General features: G+C 38.2%; 2 protein-coding genes across 2 annotated transcripts; one reads left to right on the top strand and one right to left on the bottom strand.

The window, feature by feature from the left end:
- Positions 1 to 842: 842 nt before the first annotated feature.
- slc35d3 (solute carrier family 35 member D3) lies at positions 843 to 12129 on the bottom strand. Its single transcript, XM_062437639.1, has 4 exons — positions 11905 to 12129; positions 7138 to 7348; positions 1930 to 2087; positions 843 to 1589 (listed from the first exon to the last, which is right to left on the bottom strand). The coding sequence occupies exons 1-4, from the start codon at positions 12127 to 12129 to the stop codon at positions 843 to 845; spliced, it is 1341 nt and encodes a 446-aa protein (XP_062293623.1).
- A 5188-nt stretch (positions 12130 to 17317) lies between these two features.
- LOC133997958 (uncharacterized) lies at positions 17318 to 19993 on the top strand. Its single transcript, XM_062437697.1, has 5 exons — positions 17318 to 17327; positions 18368 to 18482; positions 18577 to 18836; positions 18959 to 19048; positions 19779 to 19993. Exons 1-5 carry the CDS (start codon positions 17318 to 17320, stop codon positions 19991 to 19993), a joined length of 690 nt encoding a protein of 229 aa, XP_062293681.1.
- The last annotated feature ends 1308 nt before the right edge of the window (positions 19994 to 21301 follow it).

The following is a 21301-nucleotide window of genomic DNA, read 5'->3' on the forward strand; positions in this document are numbered from 1 at the left end:
GTGATGGTAAGAAGACACAAGAATGGTGATTCAACCAACAAAAAGTGTGACAGACAATTAACTAATTTTCAGACTCAAACAAAACAAACCCAGTGTTAAAGTAGCCATAGATTAGTTAGCATCTTTGTGGCCAGTGCATGCCTACAAGTGAATAAACTTGATGTGAACCACATTTGCGCTAAAGGTGTTATCAGAAACAAGAATTAACCCAGGTTCTCATACAACAAAACGTAAACTTTCAGTTCTCTGCTGTTTGTTTAGCTGTTCCCTGATTGGATGTGTTATTTCAGTTTGCACAAGATGCACTCTTTTACTTCAAGACCTGCTTTTGTTTGGCTAGCTGGCTAATCAGCGGGGATGCAGAGCAAACCAAATCATGCTACACCGTGATTAATCTGGTCCCCACTGGATGCCACAGAGCTAAAGGAGACTAGGCAGAATTTATCACTGACAAGCAGCTTCTCCAAACACTCTTCATCTACTTTTGTCCACCAGGAACCTCTTTTCAATTTCATTAAAAAAAAAAGAAAATTAATTTTTATTTCCTGCTTTCAACTTCACTGAGTCTGTTCTTTGTACTCAACGCCCCGTGTGATGAAATCGAACAGTTAGCACAAAAGCATGGGCTTTCATTAAGAAAAAAACAGCAGCAAATATGACCTGTTTATTCAACAAGCATTTGTTCAGCAGTGCTAATGCTAATAAAAGAGGTTCCCAGTGGATGCAGAGCTCCAGTCTGTCATTTTTATTCTGCCTGTCTCCTTTTCTCTTTCTCTGGTTTCTTCAGCATGTTTTATCCTGTTTTCATGTTTTTAGTGTCTGCCCAGGTCTCTGTCCTGACCTTATGGACTCTGCTGCTCCATGTTTTCAATCAAAGGGTCTTTCTTCATGAACTGCAGATTTCTGATGGACCTCCACACCCCGACATAACTGTCACTGGCTGACTGATTGGATGAGGTGTTCTCCTTGTTGAGATGCTCTCTCTGCATCTCCAGCAACTCGTTTTCCGTCATGACGCTGGAATTCATGCTTCCTTCGTCGTATCCTTGTCCACCATCTCCCTTCCTCAACTCTCCATTAGCCAAGCCAGCTGGTGCCTCCTCATTACATTCGTTGCTCAGTGATACCACTTTCTCTGGTTGTCCTGGGTCAGATCCGGTGCCATCGGCGGGCCCAAAGTCGTTCAGTGGGGGTTTCTCTTGGTAAGGCTCGCCAGGGAGCGAGCTATCCTTCCCAGACTCCTCCAAATCCTCATATGAGCTCTTCCTCTTCGTCTCAAAGTATTTGACCACACAGTAGGTGATGGAGCCAACAGTGTTCACCACCACACCACCAATGAACAGATTTGTTGGCGCAACATCAGTGAATGCCAGCATGCCAACGGTGATGGTGGCGATGCTTTTGACTACACCCACAAAGCTGGTTGTGACGGCAGAGTTGATGTAGGTACAGTGCAGCGTGGTGAAGTTCATGGCACAGCCGATGAAGATGCACAAGGTGAAGATGGACGTGATGTAGGGGTTATTCCAGCCCTCGTATGACCACATTTGGATGGCATCCATGGAAATGAAGGAGCACACCAGCAGCACCTGAGAGGGGGCAGAAACACAAAGAGATAACGTCAGGAAGAAATCAAAACGGTGAGACGCTAAGAAGAAAGTATAGAAAGTAAGAGATGTGAGAGCAAAGATGTCACATGATGTGCCAATCCCACTCAATATTTTACAGGTGTACATGTACATGAGGGGTCAAGGTAGGGGTCAACCTAGTAACCCCTTTACGTCATTGAGCCACCATTTCAGGCATGCCAACAAAATACTGAACACAGAAATTGTAAGAAACATTTTATCAAACTTAATGATGGGCTCAGGCCTGTTATTAGCTACATGCCTACTGTGCAGTGTCAATGCCTAGCTTGACATTCCTTACCGGTGTGGCCATGATAGCGATGGCGTACTGTGCTGTGAGTGGTCCATACTCGCTGTCCAGACTGGTTTTCTGGATCAGGACCAGGTAGGAGGCATGGATGATCACTGCTAAAACACCGGTGATGTAACCGAAGGGATCGCCAGTGAGATCTCCAGCACCTGGAAAGAAAGTTAAAATTACAAGAATGCAAAAATGGTTTCCTGAGCATTGTTCAATATTTTCCCTCATTTTCAATGAATTACAAATTTTGCAACAGAAACTAAAATTGCTCATTCAGGTGTCAGTCAGTCTGGTGAAGGCAGTTCGGAGGTCAAACATTTTTATTGTTGGTTCTATGGCAAGAAATTTACCATTTGTATTTATAAATGCATATGCTGGTACAAGCTACATTAATAAATATATTGATTCATTGATTTTATGTCCCTGCCTACCTTAGCGAGTGAGCATGCTTGTCTGCCTGCAGTGAAACAGGCAAGCTAACAGACAGATTCAGCTTTATTTATCCCTGAGGGGCAATTCAGTTTCTACAGGCCCGACCTGTGAGCCGTGATCAATCAATGTAGATACAGTTAATAAGTTCAAAACATTTGCATAAACAGCCAACATGTGCTTTCGTGATTAACAGCTGTCTGTGCAGTTTATGCTTTGTGGTTGATGCCTTTGTTAGCTGTGCAAAAATCTCAGAAAAATGTGCCTCAATCCAGAAAAAATGTTGTTTTTTCACCTTGTATTATTAGCATTCTATGAAAGTGATGTTTCAAAAAAGTATATTAACGTGTGAATTAATTGCACACACACACACACACACACACACACACACAAAAAAAAAGCCCCTGGCCTGTAAAGGCCTTAAATAACGTAGTTAGCTAACGGCATGTCTGTTGCCTTTGGAAGTGTCCGGGTAGGTTACTTCCGTAAGTAGTTAGCTTGTTAACTAGGCATGCTAACGTTAACAGTGCACATAACATAAGAAAATGACACGTAATCTATTCCTTACACTTTTGCTGTTTTGGATTTTGGAAAGGCTAAAGAACAGTTGCAAAGTAAATATTGCTTTCATGTCATGTCAAAGCGATCAGGATGAATGAATGACGAGATTTCGAGAAGCTAGTAGCGTTCATGTCTACATTCAGGACATAATTTTGACTTGGAAACTTTTTTGAAGCCTCCGATATATACGACTTTGCTTTTCATAAAACAGTAGTGCCTGAACGTTATAGGGACGCCTCATGTCAGCCAAAGTCTGCTTTTTAAAGTGATTAAAATAGAGCTGCATTGATTTGTTGATTAACTGATTACCGTACTTCCTCATGTCTGATGTCTAATATTGGCTTTATTTAAATACAAGCAATGGATATGAGTTCTCTTTTCTACATTTATGTGTTCTTTTGAAAGGTAACTTGGTGTGTTTATCTTATTACAAAAGTAAGAGATCAAAAGAAAGGAGGGATGATAACAGGGTGGGACTTTGAAGGAATCAAAGGAATTGAAGATACTATGAAGAATGAAGCAGGAGGAATGAGAAGAAGAAGTCTGTAAAGTGTTTAGCTCAGTTCAGTTTAGTTAAGATTGTCCCTCGAGGGAAAATTTGATTTGCAGTGAGGGCAAAAACACAATCACCAACATACAAGAAGACATGGGACATTAATCACAACAGACTGCACGCATACAGGCTGAGAAATCATCTTCATTCATCTTTAGTGGGATATTAGAACACATCATTACTTGTATATTTGGTTTAAAACAGCAAGTAGTTGATTATCTATGTCTGAAAAAATCTGCTAATGTGCAATAATATAATTAAAATAAAACAATTAGACAAAGTTCTGTGTGCTTCTGAATCTACATTTGATTTTTTGAGGCACTAAATCTCTGTACTGTTCGCTCCTGTTTTATGTGAAATCCATAGAATCAATCATTTTAATTACTTTCAACAAATGAGCAGTGTGGACCAGATCAGTCATACCATAAATATCACCATATGAGGACAACGACATTGATTGGCTTATCTGTCTGTTAGTATTTACAACCAAGATCATTCCCATAAAAAAAGATTGGATGTTAGAACTCATTTATTGTCAGCAGGACAACTGCTGAGATGTGGGTTTTTTGCTATGGAACTAGTGATTCATTTTATTTTTTATAAATTAAATGAACCATAAAGAACCAGACAAATAATTAGGAGGCTTTAATTTAATGTTGGAATTTTTGTATCAGTGTTGAAGCACCTTGATTTGTCTGATGTTTATTGATTAATTTATTAATATATTATCTTTGTATAAGGATGTACTACTTTTTAATCTGTAAACAAGTTCACTTTTACATTTTCACAAAATTAGCTACATCACAATGTATTGCAATCTCTAATTACATATAATGCATATTACACTGCACAACCTGAATTGAGGGTCTAATAAAAGTTGTTTCGCTGTGGTTGTAAACAAAATGTGATGTAATAGTTGCTGAACTCACTGAAAAGTGACCCAGAAATGTAAAGTGAACAGATTCACGTTGCAAATTGTAAAATCTGTTTTCTCAACATCATAAACTTTATCTTTCTCCTGCAGTTGGTCAATCATTGAACTGAATTTTAACGATTGGGTGTTTCTTAAAGAAATGCACCATGGGAGTTAACTTACAGTTTTTAGTCAAAGAACCACATATTTTCTAACACAGCTATTCACCTTTTCTTTTCTTTCTTTTTTTACTTAATTTGAGCATTTCATCTTGATCCAAGCCACAGAAGAGAAGGAACTGCAAGTCATGTAACACTGTCTATGGGGAACATTAATGGCATTATTACTTTAAGAACAAGGGACGCCCAGAATAGCTTCTCCCACTTCACAACTCTATAAATAAAATTGGCCTGATTTTCTTCAAGTCGGGAAAAGACAAAGATTTGACTTTTAAGAAAGTACTTAATGGTTAGGAAGGAATAATTGTCATTGTTAAAAAAAAAACAACACTGACTGATAGAAGGAAAGAGGAACCTATTAGAGGTTTTTCAGCACTATTAATGTCACTCTACATAGGTCATTTTAGGCCTACTTAACTGTGGCTGATCATCACACCAAAAACACCAGTAAAGAACATAAACTGGTACCATGCAGCAATTTAAAGCCATTAAAGTATACATAGGATTTAGATTCTTTTCTCCACTGCCTAAAAATGCTGTATAATTCTCTTTAAATCAAATACAATCAAAATGTTGATGAAATGACATTATCTCACTTGATTAATCCACAGACGCCTGGAAGATACAAATATTCAATATTTCTAAGGATAAAAGGCGATTAGCACCAACATTAAAACCCAAAGTGATGAATCTGCCCATTAGATTCATATTCTGCCAGCAGCAGTGGAGATTGATTCAGGAAATTAATTATCTCTACTTTTTTTTTTTTGGTTATCACTTCAGGATCATTAACAGTAATGGAAGAGGAACATTTACCGCTCAGAAAAATGATGAAATATGTGTACGCAACACTGAAATGAACGGTTTGTTTTATGTAAGATGAAGGGGAAAATATTTTTTTTTTTATAGAAAACCTGAGCTCTTTTATAAGAAAACTGGAACATTAGAGGGATAAGTGGAAGATTTTGAGATAGCGTGGTCATCATGGAGACATGATGGGGACAAATTGTAATGGCAAGTAGTAGAGATGCTTTGAGATGCTGATGAGAAGACAAACATGAGGAGTTGAATTTTACAGTTTTTCTCAATCGCTTAACTTGGCCTGAATCCCAAACTATGATGCCCTCAACGAAATGACTGCCAGTTTCCCAAAACTTAAACACTACTCCCCTATTTTCCCTCATGTGCTTATTTAGGAAGCACTGGCCTTCAAAATCATTAACACAAGTCTTCACAGCTGGAACCCAATTAATACACAATTCCCCCAGGTGGAAACTGTGAGGGTCAATATACACCAACACCAATCAGAACCTCAGGATAGATAGATCAAAGGGCCATGGGTCAGTTCACTTGTTGTAGACCAGTGGATCCACAAAGACCTGAGGCAGAAAAAATGTGATTTCTTTCATATGTACCAACTTCTAGTAAATATATGGAAATTATTTTACTGTATTCTTTGTTCATTACATTTACTCAATTTCACAGAATTTCAAAAACATTTAAAATGTATACATGTGTTGTGTCTTTACATTATGTTCATCATACAAAGAGGTTGTGCTGGGGGGAAAACCATAAACCAAAACCACAGCTATGTTGAAGTGTTTCTGTATTTGATGGCTTTTGTGTGGTGTCTAAAGGGCAAGTTTGTTGACTAGAAAGTTTGGTTTTGACGTGAAAGAGTCGAGTTTATGAGGATTTGTGTTTATGGTCTTGGGAAATGGAGCACAGTACTTTTAAATGTACCAAAATTCAATCATTTTTAATCTTACACCCAACCGAGTGCAGCACCAAGCCCTCAGGAACAGCACCGTTTTCTTGATATGAAACTATTTAGGCGTAGTGGCCAAACTGTGTGATTATAATAAGTCATGTGATGCTTGTTTGCTCGCCCAATGTTTGTTTTCATACACAATTAGAGCTGCATTAATTAGAAAAAATTCATTGATTAGCCGACTGACAGTTTATTGATCTGAGACTAATTTGATTATCTAATATTTGTTGTACATTTTCTGGTTCCAGCTTCTCAAATTTGAAGATTGAAGAGTTTTTGACTGTTGATTCGACAACACAAGCAATTTCATGATGGCACCTTGGGCTGCTGGAAGGTATAACAGGCATTTTTCACTGTTTTCTGACATTTTGACTAAACGATTTTATAGAGAAAATAACCAACAGATTAATTGATTATGATATTAATAGTTGCAATATATGCAATTATTGGAGAAGTAGCAGCTGTAAAATATGTTTCTGAGTCTCACAACCCCCTCAAAATGACTCTTAATCCATTTGAACCTAAACACATTTGTTAATGAAAAAAGTGGCAGAGGTGTGAGGAAGGGGAATTTTGGCAGCATTTTCAGCTTCATGCACAGCTTTTTAAAAGCTGATTTGGCATTTTTAAATGGAATTACAACAATTTGAAATAAACACAAGGGTCACAAACTTTAGTGCATATTTTTTTAAAACACTGCTGCATTTTGTGCCGCAATCTAATCAAAGAAAAACTCAGAGATAGTCAACAAAAAGACAGCTATATTAGTGAGCTGTACTGTATGTGGATGAGGTGTGCTTACCAGCCAGTGCGGCTCCACCGGTGGTGATTATCACAGCTGTCACTACGCCCACCGAGGGCACGCCATTCCTCAGTACACACACACCGATGCTGAGCGTGAAAAGCGGCAGGCAGCGTTTGAACACCACGTACATGGGAAGGCTGAGTCCTCGTAAAGACCACAGAGTGAGAGTGGACTGTAGCGTGGAGAGGATACACACCGGACCAAACTCCTGCAGAGACAGGTTGAGAGAGAGAAATACACCTGTTTTTGAAACTTTTTAATTGATTTACATCTTTAGAGATTTAGCCAAATCATAATCCACAGATTTAACATAGCACTCTTATAACATTGTGGAACATTGATGCAGCAGAATCAGAGATATCATAACGTCACATCTTTTTAACTACACACTGACATCACAAGATGCAACTTCTCAGATTTCACACGGCTTCCTCGAAAGACACAAAAGGCTTTATACAACTTTTAAAATATAGAATTCCTAAAAACACACTGAGGAGGAAAATCAACCATAAAACCTCAGTTACGTGCCTTGTGGGTACCAGAGTCCCCACAGCATCAGTGTGGAAGTGTGTCCCCACAACGTGATTAATACAAGTATTTATACACACACAGAGGGAAATAAATCTCTCTTTGATCTTCTGGTCTTACAGTGTATCTTATGATTGCACCACTTCATTTTCACATGAATTTTGTGTATTTTAAATAAATGAATAAAAGCATCTGGAAACATAATGGGCTTTTATTATTAGGAAGATGGATACAATCAGTTTTAAAATATACTATTTACCCATCATTGCAGCACAAAACAACTTTTAAACACATGAAGACATAACATCGGGGTATATATTAGTTTTAGGGCTGCAACTAACAGTTTATCTTTATCGATTTAATCTGTTGGTTATTTTCTTGATTAATCAGAGAAGTTGTTTGGTCTGCAAAATGTTACAAAATTTGGAGAAGTTATCACTGTCCAAAAACCTCAAACTGATGTCCACAAATGTCCTGACCAACAGTCAACTACAAGATATTCCGTTTACTGTCATAGAAGACTAAAGAAACAAGAAAATATTCACATTTAAGAGGCTGGTATAAGATAATTTGTATTTTTTTACTCAAAACAATTATTTCATTATCAAAATATTGGGCCACTAATTTAATAAATGCCAATCAACTAATCATAGCAGCAATAACTCTAACATTAATTCTAACATTCAGTAGTATTAGTTGAGATTTTAAAAAGTTTCATTACTTATACACTTATCTGTCCCTTCTCTAACTTAACTTTAAATATAGTAATTTATGATGAATTATGCAAACCCCTTTCATTCATCTATCTACTAACCCCTAACCCTTTTACCTTCAGGACAGCCTGAATTAACAAGCTGCTGGAGACAGTTCAAAGATCCATGTTGATTTAACAGATTAAAAAATGGCAGATCTTTCATGCATGTTTAGATTACTAGCATTAGCTGACTTTATTTCTTTTTTTCTTTTTCTCCCTTGATGGTCACACATTAAAGGTTTTAATTTTCACTCATGCTAGCAGCTAGCAAGATAAATATGTCTTTGCCTTCAACTCTTTGGATTACAGTGAAATATTTCAACTACTGTTAGTGTGATTCTTCTGACATTTCATACAGACATTCATGATCCCCAAAAGATGAATCCTAATATCTTTCAAGATCACCTGACTATTCCTTTTAAATGTCTGCTCTTCCATTGCTTCTGATCATGGCAAGATTCTGTAGCTCTACAACAAATGACTGAATTTATAACGCCTCATAATGCTAGTATAGTCATATCCATAAAATCTGATTGGGGTCCTTATAGATGAAGCTCTCACCACATACACATTAGTCTTGTTCTTGTTCAGTTGGTTTATTCTTACATCAGGTTTCGGTTGTTTAAGACTGTTTTTTTGTTGTTGGTGTGATGTATTTGTTTTTTGGAGGTTTTGTTGTCTTGAATTTAGAGAAAAGCTGCTATACTGATACTTTTTACTGCATGTTTTCATAGATTCATGGTTCTTCCAAAGGCACAACTAGAGGCAACAAAGATCAGATTTTAGAGTAAATCATCTGGTTTACGTCTGACTGTAAATGAACACACCTTTTTTAGGAAGTCTGCAGATAGCCATCACTTCATTTTAGCTGTGGAGTGTAAAGCTGCTAAACCTAAACTGATGCAATGTTTGTTTACACCTCAAATGTGTTGTGTTATTTATTTGAGTTAATGAGGCATATGTTTTTAATTTATTTACATCTTGAGAGATTTAGCCAAATCATAATCCACAGATTTAGCATTGCACTCTTATAACATTGTGGAACATTGATGCAACAGAATCAGAGATATCATAACGTCACATATTTTTAACTCCATACCCCACATCAACTGATGCTGACTCAAATGACTTCACAAGATGCAACTTCTCAGATTTCACACGGGTTCCTCGAAAGACACAAAAGGCTTTATAAAACTTTTAAAATATAGAATTCCTAGAAACACACTGAGGAGGAAAATCAACCATAAAACGTCAGTGACGTGTCTTGTGGGTACAAGAGTCCCCACCACATCAGTGTGGAGGTGTGTCCCCACAGGGTGATTAATACAAGTACTTATACACACACAGAGGGAAGAAAATCTCCTTTTAAATCTTCTGTATTGAATTCTAAATGCACAGCCAGAGGCAACAAAGTTCAGATTGTACAGTAAATCATCTGTTTACGTCTGACTGTTAATGAACACACCTTGAAGGGAGTCTGAAGGTAGCCATCACTTCATTTTAGCTGTGGAGTGTTAAACCTAAACTGATGCAAAAGTTGACAACTCATTAGGTTTTTGTTATTTATTAGAGTTAATTAGGCCTATATTTTGGGGCAGAAAAGGGCAGCTGCCACACACACAGCCCTGCCATAATATTGTTGTATTATTGCCCATTATTTTATTGCAGAAAATAATGACTAAAACATGCCATGTAGTCAGACGTGTTGCAGTACTTCTCCCAGCCACCAGCGGCAGCACTGAGCACTACTGTAAGGGATTTTCCTTGGAAAGAGTAATTTGTGTTTCTGTCCACTTATAATGCCATGTTTCCCACCAGCAAAGTGAATAAAATGATCTTCCACCTAAATAATTTTGTATTTATTACTATTATTTTAACAACTTTTATAAATCCCCAAGTAAAATTATGGTTCGGTACTGGATCAGTACCCAACCAATGTATCAAAACATGACTTAAAGGTTTAATTGCCTGTACAGTACGAGTTGAAAATGAGCTGTCTAAACACGATGAAAGACCTTTTTAAAAGTGTGTTATCCATTTTGGGGTAAATGTGCTAAATTAAGTGTCTGTTCTGCCTTTTTAGAATACGTGGAGCCCAGAAACTGAGCCGCAGCAGCTTCATAACCAGCCATAGACATATTGTATGTAAGTTAAAGCCAAACATACGCATCATTTTTCGATTTCCCAAAAGACGATGAAACCATTTTGTCATGTCAAACTGCATCTAAAGGTGGAATTATGGTTGTCACGGCTGCATGTAGGCGACTGTGCACAGGCATCACTCAGAGGTGTTCCTGTGGGAGCATCTTTTTATATTTTTTTATGTAGCACATTAACATTAATCCAACAGTGGACTCTCCCACAGGGGGCCGCTGTTCTTTTCCCATTTCCAACTGCGAGTCAGAACAGGTTTTTTCGTTTTAAATGTAACTACTATTGTCTCTTAACCTTAACCCCAGCGTTGTCACATCATTATTTTTTAACAGTTATTTGTAACTTTTGTTTCAGAAAGCACAGACACATGAGGCTGTCTTGCTGATTGCTGCCAGTTGGGGCGCTAGATTAAAAAACGCTCCTATCCTCCTATCTATAGTTCTGGAGTCACATGGTTAAACATTGGCCTCTGTGACCTACCCATAATAAACCATTCTCCTAATTAATTGTGGTTGTCAATATCAGTTTTACTTCAAAGAATATATGACATAACTTCCTGATCCATATTTTTTTGCTGTTCGTGCTCTGTGGGTCTGTATTGATTCTGATAAACAGTCCCGCCAATAAGTTAATGAATTGTATCAGTCAGTCAATCATTCAGAAGAAAATGCCAATACAGGCAGTTTTAACATTACTGAAGGGGGGAGGAGTTAGTTGTCACCAATTTACAACTCACACCAATTTCCAGACGTTCATATTCAACACATTAATGTTCATTATTGACATTAAGAGATTAAATACCTACTGATGATGTGTCGACCCCCTTTTTTTTTTTTTTAAATCACCATTTTCCCTTTTGCAGATGTTTTAGTTTATGAATCCTGCATCTCAACCAAGATGCACAAGATTCAAAACTAAAAGATTCAAGATTGAAAAGTATTATTATTATTACTAGCCTACTATCATCATTATTTTATGTCTGTATTAAAGTGATGAATACAACATTGTGGAATGTATTAGCTTGGTCATTTTAAACAAATTTAAAGTAAAAAATTGAATATTTTCATTTTGTTTGACAATGGAAACTTGTAGTAATTGTATCATGTTAATAAATATACCTCCTACACTTTTGGATAATGACCCACATGAGTTCGAGGACTCTCAATATGTAATATTTTCAGACTGGTTTTTGGATAAATAACAGCTGGAGAATCGTATAGAATAAAAAGATCAGCGTCTTTAACACTTGAAGGTTACATTTCGACCACACATTACAAAGACCCCCCCGGAAAACCTCTGGATCCCAGTTTGAGAGTCCGGTTTTTTACCTTGGAGAGCTGCATGCTGAACGGTGGGATGTCGACCTTCCCCAGCCGCCTGAGGATCTCCAGAGTGATCGCTGCGGTGCTGCTGGTCAAGAACTGGATGAGCGTCAAGAAGTTGAAGTTATAATTACTGATGAGGAACTTCAGCAAGATGTTCAGAGAGCCGGAGAAAATGCCGTGCGCCACAGCCACGGAAATCCCCAACAACCGGCTTTTAAACACATCCATGATGGTTGCTGGTGGCTTTACAAAAAGGTGAAGGAAGAGGTAGAAAGTGAGCTAATTTCGGTACTGGTGACTCCACTCACAGCCCAGTGTGGAGAGGTTTAGTCTCGGGGATGATGAGGGGGGAGGGTTTGGTTTTTACGCACAGCCGGCAGAGAAGAAAAGACGTGAAAGCAAACGTTAGTATAGTCTGTGAAGTGGTGCATTCAGGAGCTTTTAGTTTAAGAAAAAATAAATAGAGGTGAGATCTGAAGGTGTTAAGAGAAAAAGGGGGGAGGAGAAGGAGGAGATCCACGGTTCGGTTCTGCTGACTCGTCTCTTCGCACTTCGTCTCTTTTCTCCTCAGTTGAAACTGCAGGTTAGTTCAGGACTTTTTTTCTCAGTTGTATATAAATAAAATTATCCAAAAAACAAAACCAGATATTTTTGCATTAGTTTCCACTCAGTCGTTATTACTACGAGATTTACTTCTTCTGTGACTTTTTTTTTCTTTGCGCTTTTGCTCCAAAAGGACAAATAAATAAATAAATAAAAAGAATGAATAAAATCTCTCACGCAACTACCAAAAAAAAAAAAAAAGACGCGGAAAGGGGAAAGGAGAAGAGAAGAAGGGAATCCCCCTAGAAAAGGAGCCGCAGCAGATTAGAGTAGAAGCGCAGCAGCTGTACAGGAGGTGTACAGTAGAGGGGAGGTCGTCCTCTGAGAGCGCTGCTAGTGAAATATGACATTTTGCCGCAGCGCCACTTGGCCGAGTACCCAGGAGAGAGAGAGAGAGAGAGAGAGAGAGAGAGAGAGAGAGAGAGAGAGAGAGAGAGAGGAAGGGGGGGAGAGAGAGAGAGGAAGGGGGAGCATTAGCATCAATGGAAGCCATTAAATAAATTCATCATACAAGGGCACGTGGAAAAATATGTATATTGTTATAACTTTATCTGCTCACGTGGAGAGAGGCAATCATATTAAAACCATCAGCATATTAGAAGAACCCACATAAAGTCAAATAACCAACAATAAAGCAACTTCTTGTTAAAAATCCCCTACAGACATGTTCTAAGTAATAAAAATACTACTGGAACAATAATGCGGTTTTTGGACAGACAAAGCAGAACTGTCACTTTAAGTCCTTAAGATGACATTCACTCCTTATCGTGCATTGAAAATCCCCAAAATGTATGATTTTGTAAATGTTTTTCATCTTAGAAGTTTAACAGCTGAACACAAGATTTCTCGTAATTCACTGTAAAGTCCGATCTCAGTGTATGTCCACTGGAGGCTTCAAGTCTCCACATCACACTCATTTAAGTTGAATATTGGACCATAATTGGCTCCAAACTAGTTGTGATGTTACAAATCATGCTCATAAGCCTGCACCCTAAAAGTCAGATTTTCAGTGAACATGAAGAATAAAATAAACGTTTCATAAACCTAATTTTGCACAGATAAAACAAAGAAAAGCATCCAATTGAAAGAAAAAGAATAAAAAAATATGTATTTTAATGGAGAGGGACTTTAATAAAAACAATTACACCAGTCAATGGCCAGATGAACCTTCTATGGGGCTCCAGGACAAAAGTTTGTTGTTAGGCCCCCTCTATACAGTATATTACTGTCTAAGAAGAAGACTAATCTTTATTCATATACCTCTCTGCAAAACCACGGTTACAAAGTGCAAAATGCAAGTATACAATGATATGGGTCCTGAACTTCTGAGCATGCAAATCTTTTTTTTTTTCATGCAAATTCTCTGGTTGCAGCTTCTTCCATGTGAATATTTTCTAGTTTTCCAGTTTTCCATAATAGTAAACTCAACATATTTGTTCTTGACTGTTGGTCAAAAAACAAGCCATTGAAATATATTCACTTGGGCTTAAGGGAATAATGATCAATATTTTTCATTATTTTCTGACATTGAACATACTAAACATCGATGGGTTATTGCAGAAAATAATAGCTGCTTGCAGCCTTACATTACACGTATGATGGAATACTTGCCTCAATATAAACTTGTGAAGTCTTCAAACTAGATTTTGACAGAGTCCCTCTTCAAGAGCAGGACCAAGAGATGGAGGACCTGTCACAGTTCAGATTGGACCCAGATGATATGAAGTATATCTGACGTTTTTTTGGGGGGGGGTTTGGTTGGTAATCCATCTTGACATGAGTCAGAACAGCATCTGAGAGTAAAATGTACAATCTCCATCTGAGTGCAAATGCAAAAAGACGAAAATACAGATTACAGCCTGAAGGAAATTGACATGTTTGTTTGTTTAAAACTGAATTTGAGCTGTCAGGAAAATTAAGTCATTTTCTTTACCTCTCCATTACCCCCTCATTCTCTCTCTCTCTCTCTCCTTCTCTTTTCACAGTTCAGTTTGAGTCAATTCAAATCAGCTTCATCGGCGTAACAGATAAAGGATTTATACATTTCTAAACCCTTTACAAGCATGAAATAAATCAGAAAATTAACAAATACTAGATTTAAAATAATCTACAGATTTCTGCCGATATAAAGCATAGAAGCAGGTCAGTACATTCAGTGAATATCAACCGTTAATGATTTTTTATTATCAAGTAATCTTTTGAAAATGTCCATTTGTTTATCAAAGTCCAAGTTGACGCCTTCAGTTTTTCTTCCTTTATCCAATCAACAGTGCAAATATATGCAGTTTATAATAATAAAAAGAGAGAGAGAGAAAAGCATAAAATCCTCACATTTGAGGCTCTGTATAAAAAGTAGTATGAACGCTTTCGTGTCTCCAGAGGGAGCTGTGTGAAATCTTTTAAATTACCTCAAGTGATGTGTTTTGAGTCCACGTCTGTTGGGGCTGAAGACTACAAGTTTGAAAAGTTAAAAAAAAAACTAAATCTGGGGTTGTGGAATTAGAAAAAGTGAGGTTATACTAAAGGCTCCATGCAACATTTGCATAACAAACCATGTCCAACCAAACTGTCAGCAGTCGAGTTACATCAGGGGTAATGTAGGCGCAAGGTTTTTGACAAAGAGGAAGAATGTGTGGTTTAAAAAAGACAATTTATGTGGTTTTGCTGCATAAATTTCATTATTTTTTCAAAAGAAATTTTGCACTACAAATCTGACAGTGTTATTTGAGTGCGATACTAAATCTGCAGAGGACTCCTTTTAAATATCAGGGCTTTCATTAGTCAAAGCTTATTCTAAAAGTGTATATTAATGCAGTCATGTAACATGCACACATGCAACTTCACATAAAGAACAATGATTAATCTCACCTGCTTTACATCCATCTGCTTGTGCATGTACAGACTCATTTACATAGAGAAACGCCCCCAGGCTGCCAATATGGTCAAGACATCACTATGAAGATCCTGTATCATTAATGCACTTGATGATTCGGTTTTACAAGCGCTTACAGTTAAACTGTGGGTGTGTACAATTAATCAACATGTTCCCAGCATGTAAGACTGTCCTTTGAAATGATTTTGGGAACTTTTTACCAGAAGCTATTGTACTGCAAGATTGGATATTTTGGCAAGGATTTAAAAAATGAGATCTTTTGTCAGTGAATATTTTTGTCATACATGCAGTATTAGTATTTCTGCAGTTACCCAGACACATTCATCAACATTTTGCAGTTTTTTCATATATAAATGTAATTTCTAGAAGACAAGCTGGCCTTGATAGTGTTGGATGGAGGTTGAAGTCAAGTTCTTGCACAACAAGCTGAGACAAGCATTTCTTTATTGCGTTGCTATGTTTCTCATGTTGAAACAGGAAAGAAACAAACTGTTGACACAAAGGTAGAAGAAGACTGGAACAAATCCAATAACAATACACATAACCAAACCTTTCTGTGTGAGACTCTTTCTCCCTCTGCCTCCTTATCAAAAACAGAGACATCACCATCACTCATAACAGGCGTGGAAATGGCTTGGAAAACAGTTTAATTGAAATATTTCATCAGAAAATCAGTTTCCAGGCCATGAGGGAGGAAGATCCGCCCTTATCGAGCACAGACTATTAGCTTCCAATTAACACGCAGAGACAGAAGAAGACGGAGACTATTTCAAATGTGAGGAGATTAAGACCAGGCGGAGGATTTAAACCAGAACTGTTCTCTGCTGGGAGAATGCATACATTATTCCACTAACTATAGGTAATATAGATTAGGCTGAGTAATTTAACTTAAAACACAGCACTGTCTGAATGGAGCAGAATCCATTTTAATATGAGTTTCCAAATTAATATGCAGCATGCAATCATGACAAAGAATGAGGGGGCATGTGGAATGCAGCCCATATTAGAAAACTGTAAAAACAATTTAAGGTTGAAGGAGAAAACGGTAACACTTTATTAGTCCTTTAGTTTAATAATAATCTCCTGTAAGTGTTATTTAGCAGTTAATTTCTAGGATATTTTACAGACAGGGTGATGCAATCTGTTACAAATTACAAGAGAAATGGAAAAACAGTGTTTTAATTTGGAGGACTTCTTGGGAAAAGAATGCTGGGTTGACGTAATAACTTATTAAGTTATTGGCTAGGTTAAAAAAAAATCCTTTACAAATGTAATAACTGGAGCCGATAACATAATCATATATTAATATTGTTTTATGTAAGTTTAATGTATTGGATATAAAGTGTCATACTTTGCAGACCTGACCACACACACACACTCTCTGTCTTTCTATTTATTTATTTGTTTAACTTGATGGCAAAATGTATTATTATTAGTTCAAAAGTTTCATTACGTTATTTGCAAGTTATGACGTTATTGGCATTGACATTTTCTCTCTAATGGTACCTTGCAGAGTTTGTTTCATGGTCATCTGATGCCTCTTCAATACTATGCCTATTGTATAGATGCTGACAGTTTTTTTAGGTTCTTTTGAAAGACGCCATTGTCCTCTAAAATTTGCACTCTGGATTTTATAGCATTACTTGCTGTCACAATGCTGCAGACCTCTTGACATCAGCACATGGTAGTTGTTGACTCTAATACACTGGAATTCCAAAATGGATATTTCTGTATTTGTACTTTAATGCACTGTGCTGTTACTGCACTGTGTGGCTCATGTTTCTTACAACACGAGTTTCAGACATTCATTAATTCACAGTTTTTTTGTACCTCTTAATGATGTAAAGGCATTTTAGATATCACATTGACTTTGCCTGACATCTGCTGCTAGATTTGTGAAACCTTTAATCTTATTAGAAAATGCTCAAGGGTAAAATTCATCATTTTTATGAAGTACCCAGACCACATTAGAGCAGGTCCAGATCAAAAACCATTATACCTAGACTTCTCAAATCTAGACTGGATTGTTGTACAGACCCTGAGGAATCATAAAAACACAGTTTCTGATTTGTGAAACCTTTATTCTATTTGTGAAAATGCAAAAAAGACACATTTCAACTCTGATCCTGATCCACTTCTAAGTCAGTACATTTGCATGGGAGCCCCTTTGGTATGCAGACTTTTTTCTTACTCTTCTTATTCACTTCTAAATATTATACACCAAAATATGTTCAAAAAATTATTTAAAATACTCCACTGTGTAATGAAGCAATAAAGCCCTTTTCAATATATTATACAATAATATATGTTCAAAAAATAATATCGCTGCTAATTTATTTGTTGCTATTTATTATTGCTAGCTGAATGCTAATACTTGTGGTGAAGAATAGATCAATTTAATGATTGACTACCTATGGACACAGGCATTACATGTTATAGATGTATAATATTGCTGCTAATATTATTGGTAGCTATCTAACTTCAGCTTCTGGTTGATTGATCAAAGTTTTGAGCGGTTTTGCTGCTTCCTGAACTTTTCCTTGCCTTGCCTCGCCTCACTTGCACATTTGATTGTTGAATTGTTGGATTACTTCACACATATATCATTATAACATTGAATATATTTTACTTATTCATTTCTACTTTAGATTAGATTTAATATATTTAGGATAAATTGTTTAGGTTAGGTTAGATTTTAGTTTAGGCTTAACGCCTTTTTGTCTGGAGGGATTCTTTTTAAACTTGTTTTTCAGAATGCCGCGGAAGGGAAGGTGTTCCCAGGCCAGAAGCAGCGCTGGAGGAAGGTCGACGATCCAGACCACCCCCCCCTGCTCCCTCTCTCCAGTCAACAACGCATATATGCCTAGAAATGTCTTCACTTTTTCAATGCTAATAAAGAGTGATTTTTGGAGGATTTTTTACAGGTAGGAAATCCCTCCTTAATCTTATGTTCCAGCTTTTTCTAAACAGGCCGTGGCACCGGGCGGCGCCACAGAGTGTTGAAGTGGCCAGTTTCACCCTTCACAGGGCGCAGTCACAAACTGGTCATCCCGCCTGAGTCCCCTGACAAGAAGGTATTATTGTTGTCCATTGTTGGAAGAAAATAATTGATCGTATGATGTCTTCATGGTATTTGTAAATGGTATTTATTTTTGCAGTTTGTTCTGATTGTCTGATAGATCCCATCTACGCTCCATTGTAGATAGGATCGTCCGGATGCCAAAGTCTGACAACCTCTCCTTTTGCATCATGTCGACTCCGGGGGCCTGTGCGTCTCAGATCTGTATTGAGGTTCTACATGCCGTAGTTCCTCGTACTCCTGAGGCCGTCTGTGTGCTGGCTGCCAGCAACAACCTGACTGCCAGCAGGACCGTCGATGAGGCTGCCATGGACTTTGCCAACCTTCTCCAGTCCGTTTGCAACCGCTGGCCTAAGGTAAGCTTTTCTTTCATATCTTATTATTGTCGATTGGGCGTTTTAATGATATTGACTGTGTGGGATTTTTAGTGAAAGAGTAGTCTTTTTATCAATGATCAGGTTTTGTTTTGTTTTGTTCAGGTTTTGTTGTCGACTTCCCTCCCCGCCTGGCTTGTGACCCCAACTACCAGTATCACCTGCGGCAGGCATATTGCCGTGTAGCTGCTCGTATGGGTATGTGGAAAAGATTTAAACTGTTAAATGTTTGTTTTATGTAAAGCACATTGAGTTGCCATTGTGTATGAAATGCGCTATATATATATATATATATATATAAAGTTTCATACAGCTAAAGCATGTATTCAGTTTTAGCAATTCATATAAAGTCATAATACATGTATGTATATCATGATGACTCATGCTTTGTTTTTCTCTCTCTCCCTCCCCCTCTCTTCAAAGCTACGGAGGACATCCCCACGAGCAATCTGGAGCTGTGGAGCAAGGATGGTGTAAATACAATATCTGTGAGTGGAACAGAAGTCTAATTTGTAGTTCTTTGTTGTTGCCATTAAGACTTCAGTACATGGCAGACGCTAACTACGTACAGCACAGATCCTGCTTTTCAGAGCAGGCAGAAAATGTACATGAGTACAAAGTATCACCACAACCCAGAATTCAGGCTGCATCATATACAACGCTGCACTCAGAGCAAAAAGGATAGACTGGCCAGAAATGTTGTTCTTCGTATTCGTCACAAGTTGCAGTGTGCACTGAGAATAAAGAGGAAATATAGACACATCACAGGCCACCACCCGGAAACTACACAGCCTGTAGTTAATCTTAACGGGTTAAATGTGCTGGAAAGGCAGCTGATCGCGAAAATCTTGCCATTTGCGAAAAATTGTAGCACTGCCGAAAGGACAGCAACGGGCAGTACATGGTGCAGTTGTGTGTGTACCATCAGAGATGGAAGCCACAGTAAACTCTCTCCCAAGGCCTAGCGCTGAAGCCCAGCGGTTGCAGGTAAAGTTGAAGAGAAATATCAAGTACAAGGGACATCAGAACTTCTACACGGTGAACATGAAGAATGTGCTAGCGGGACTAACAAAATTGAAAGAGACGCATCCGGAATACAGCAATGTAACCATATATGAGGACGGTACATTTGAAAGTCTCTAAGGTGATCAGCCTGTTGACCAAGAACAGGACAACCCATAGTAAAAGGACAGCCCAGATGCTGCACAGCCTGAGGAGCAAAGAGGGGAAATCCCAATAACGTGGACCAAGAAAAGGGGGGACCTTGGACTCTTGCATGCAGCCTCCTGACATAGCTGTCAGATTCTTCGCCGTACCAAAACTTGAAGCAATGGCCTTTCCTGTGCAGTTCCCAACTGGACACAACACATTGGATGAGGTCAGGGAAATCAAATTGTCCCCAAGTAAGTATTTCAACGTGAGGCTATTCTGTGTGGCGAAAGACCAAACGTACCTCTTCTTTTCGAAATTTGTAACGGAAAATCACATAGCTACCAACAGCATGTCGATCCAAACACGGAAGGGAAAGAAAAATACCAAGGATGGAAGGAAAATTTCGAACCAAATGCTTCAGGATAAAGAAGAGTTGGAAAAACTCATCCAAAACAAGGAAGCAACACGATTCATGCAACCCCTTAGAGTCACTCCAGTGTACTGGGAGAAAACACTAAGGGATCTTCACGCTATGGTCAGACAGGTGGGAAAGCCAACCTTTTTAATCACCTTTTCCGCTGCTGTAATGAGATGGCCTCAAGTAATTGAGGTCATAAAAGCGCAGCAAGGTGAGGAAGTGGACTTTTCAGATCTCGACTGGAACGAAAAATGCAAGATTCTCCAGAGCAACCCCGTCACTGTCATGCGCATGTTCGATAAGAGAGTGGATGCGCTCATGACAGATCTGATTCTGTCACCTGCACAGCCCATTGGTCCGGTGGAGGATTACTTTTATTGGGTGGAGTTTCAAGCTAGAGGAAGTCCACATATTCATATACTGGTTTGGATTAAAGATGCACCAGAGATTGAGGATCCAGAGGACACTGTTCAAATGGAAAAACTCGTCACCTTCATTGACTGTTACATAAGCTGCCAGATGCCTGATGAGGAAGCAGACCCTGAGCTCCACAAAATTGTGTCAGAAGTTCAAGTTCACAGCCGAAACCACTCAAAAACGTGCAGGAAAGGGAATGTAGCCTGCAGATTTGGTTTCCTGAAGCTCCCCATGGAGAAAACAAGAATCACCTCCCCTCCCTGGGACGCCTCCACGGATGAAGATGATGATAAAGAAAAAGAAATGTGGGGAAAAAGCCAAAGGCAAGGATTCAAAAAGGAAGTCCAAGAAGAAATTAGTTTGGAAAGCAACAAAAGGAGGCCATGGAAAAATTGAAACCGTTGAGAGACTTTCTCATGGACCCTAAAGAATCGTTCAAGGATTTGTCAGAGTTGCTGGCGAAA

The sequence above is a fragment of the Scomber scombrus genome, chromosome 17 (assembly GCF_963691925.1).
Source record: "Scomber scombrus chromosome 17, fScoSco1.1, whole genome shotgun sequence".
Classification (NCBI taxonomy): domain Eukaryota; kingdom Metazoa; phylum Chordata; class Actinopteri; order Scombriformes; family Scombridae; genus Scomber; species Scomber scombrus.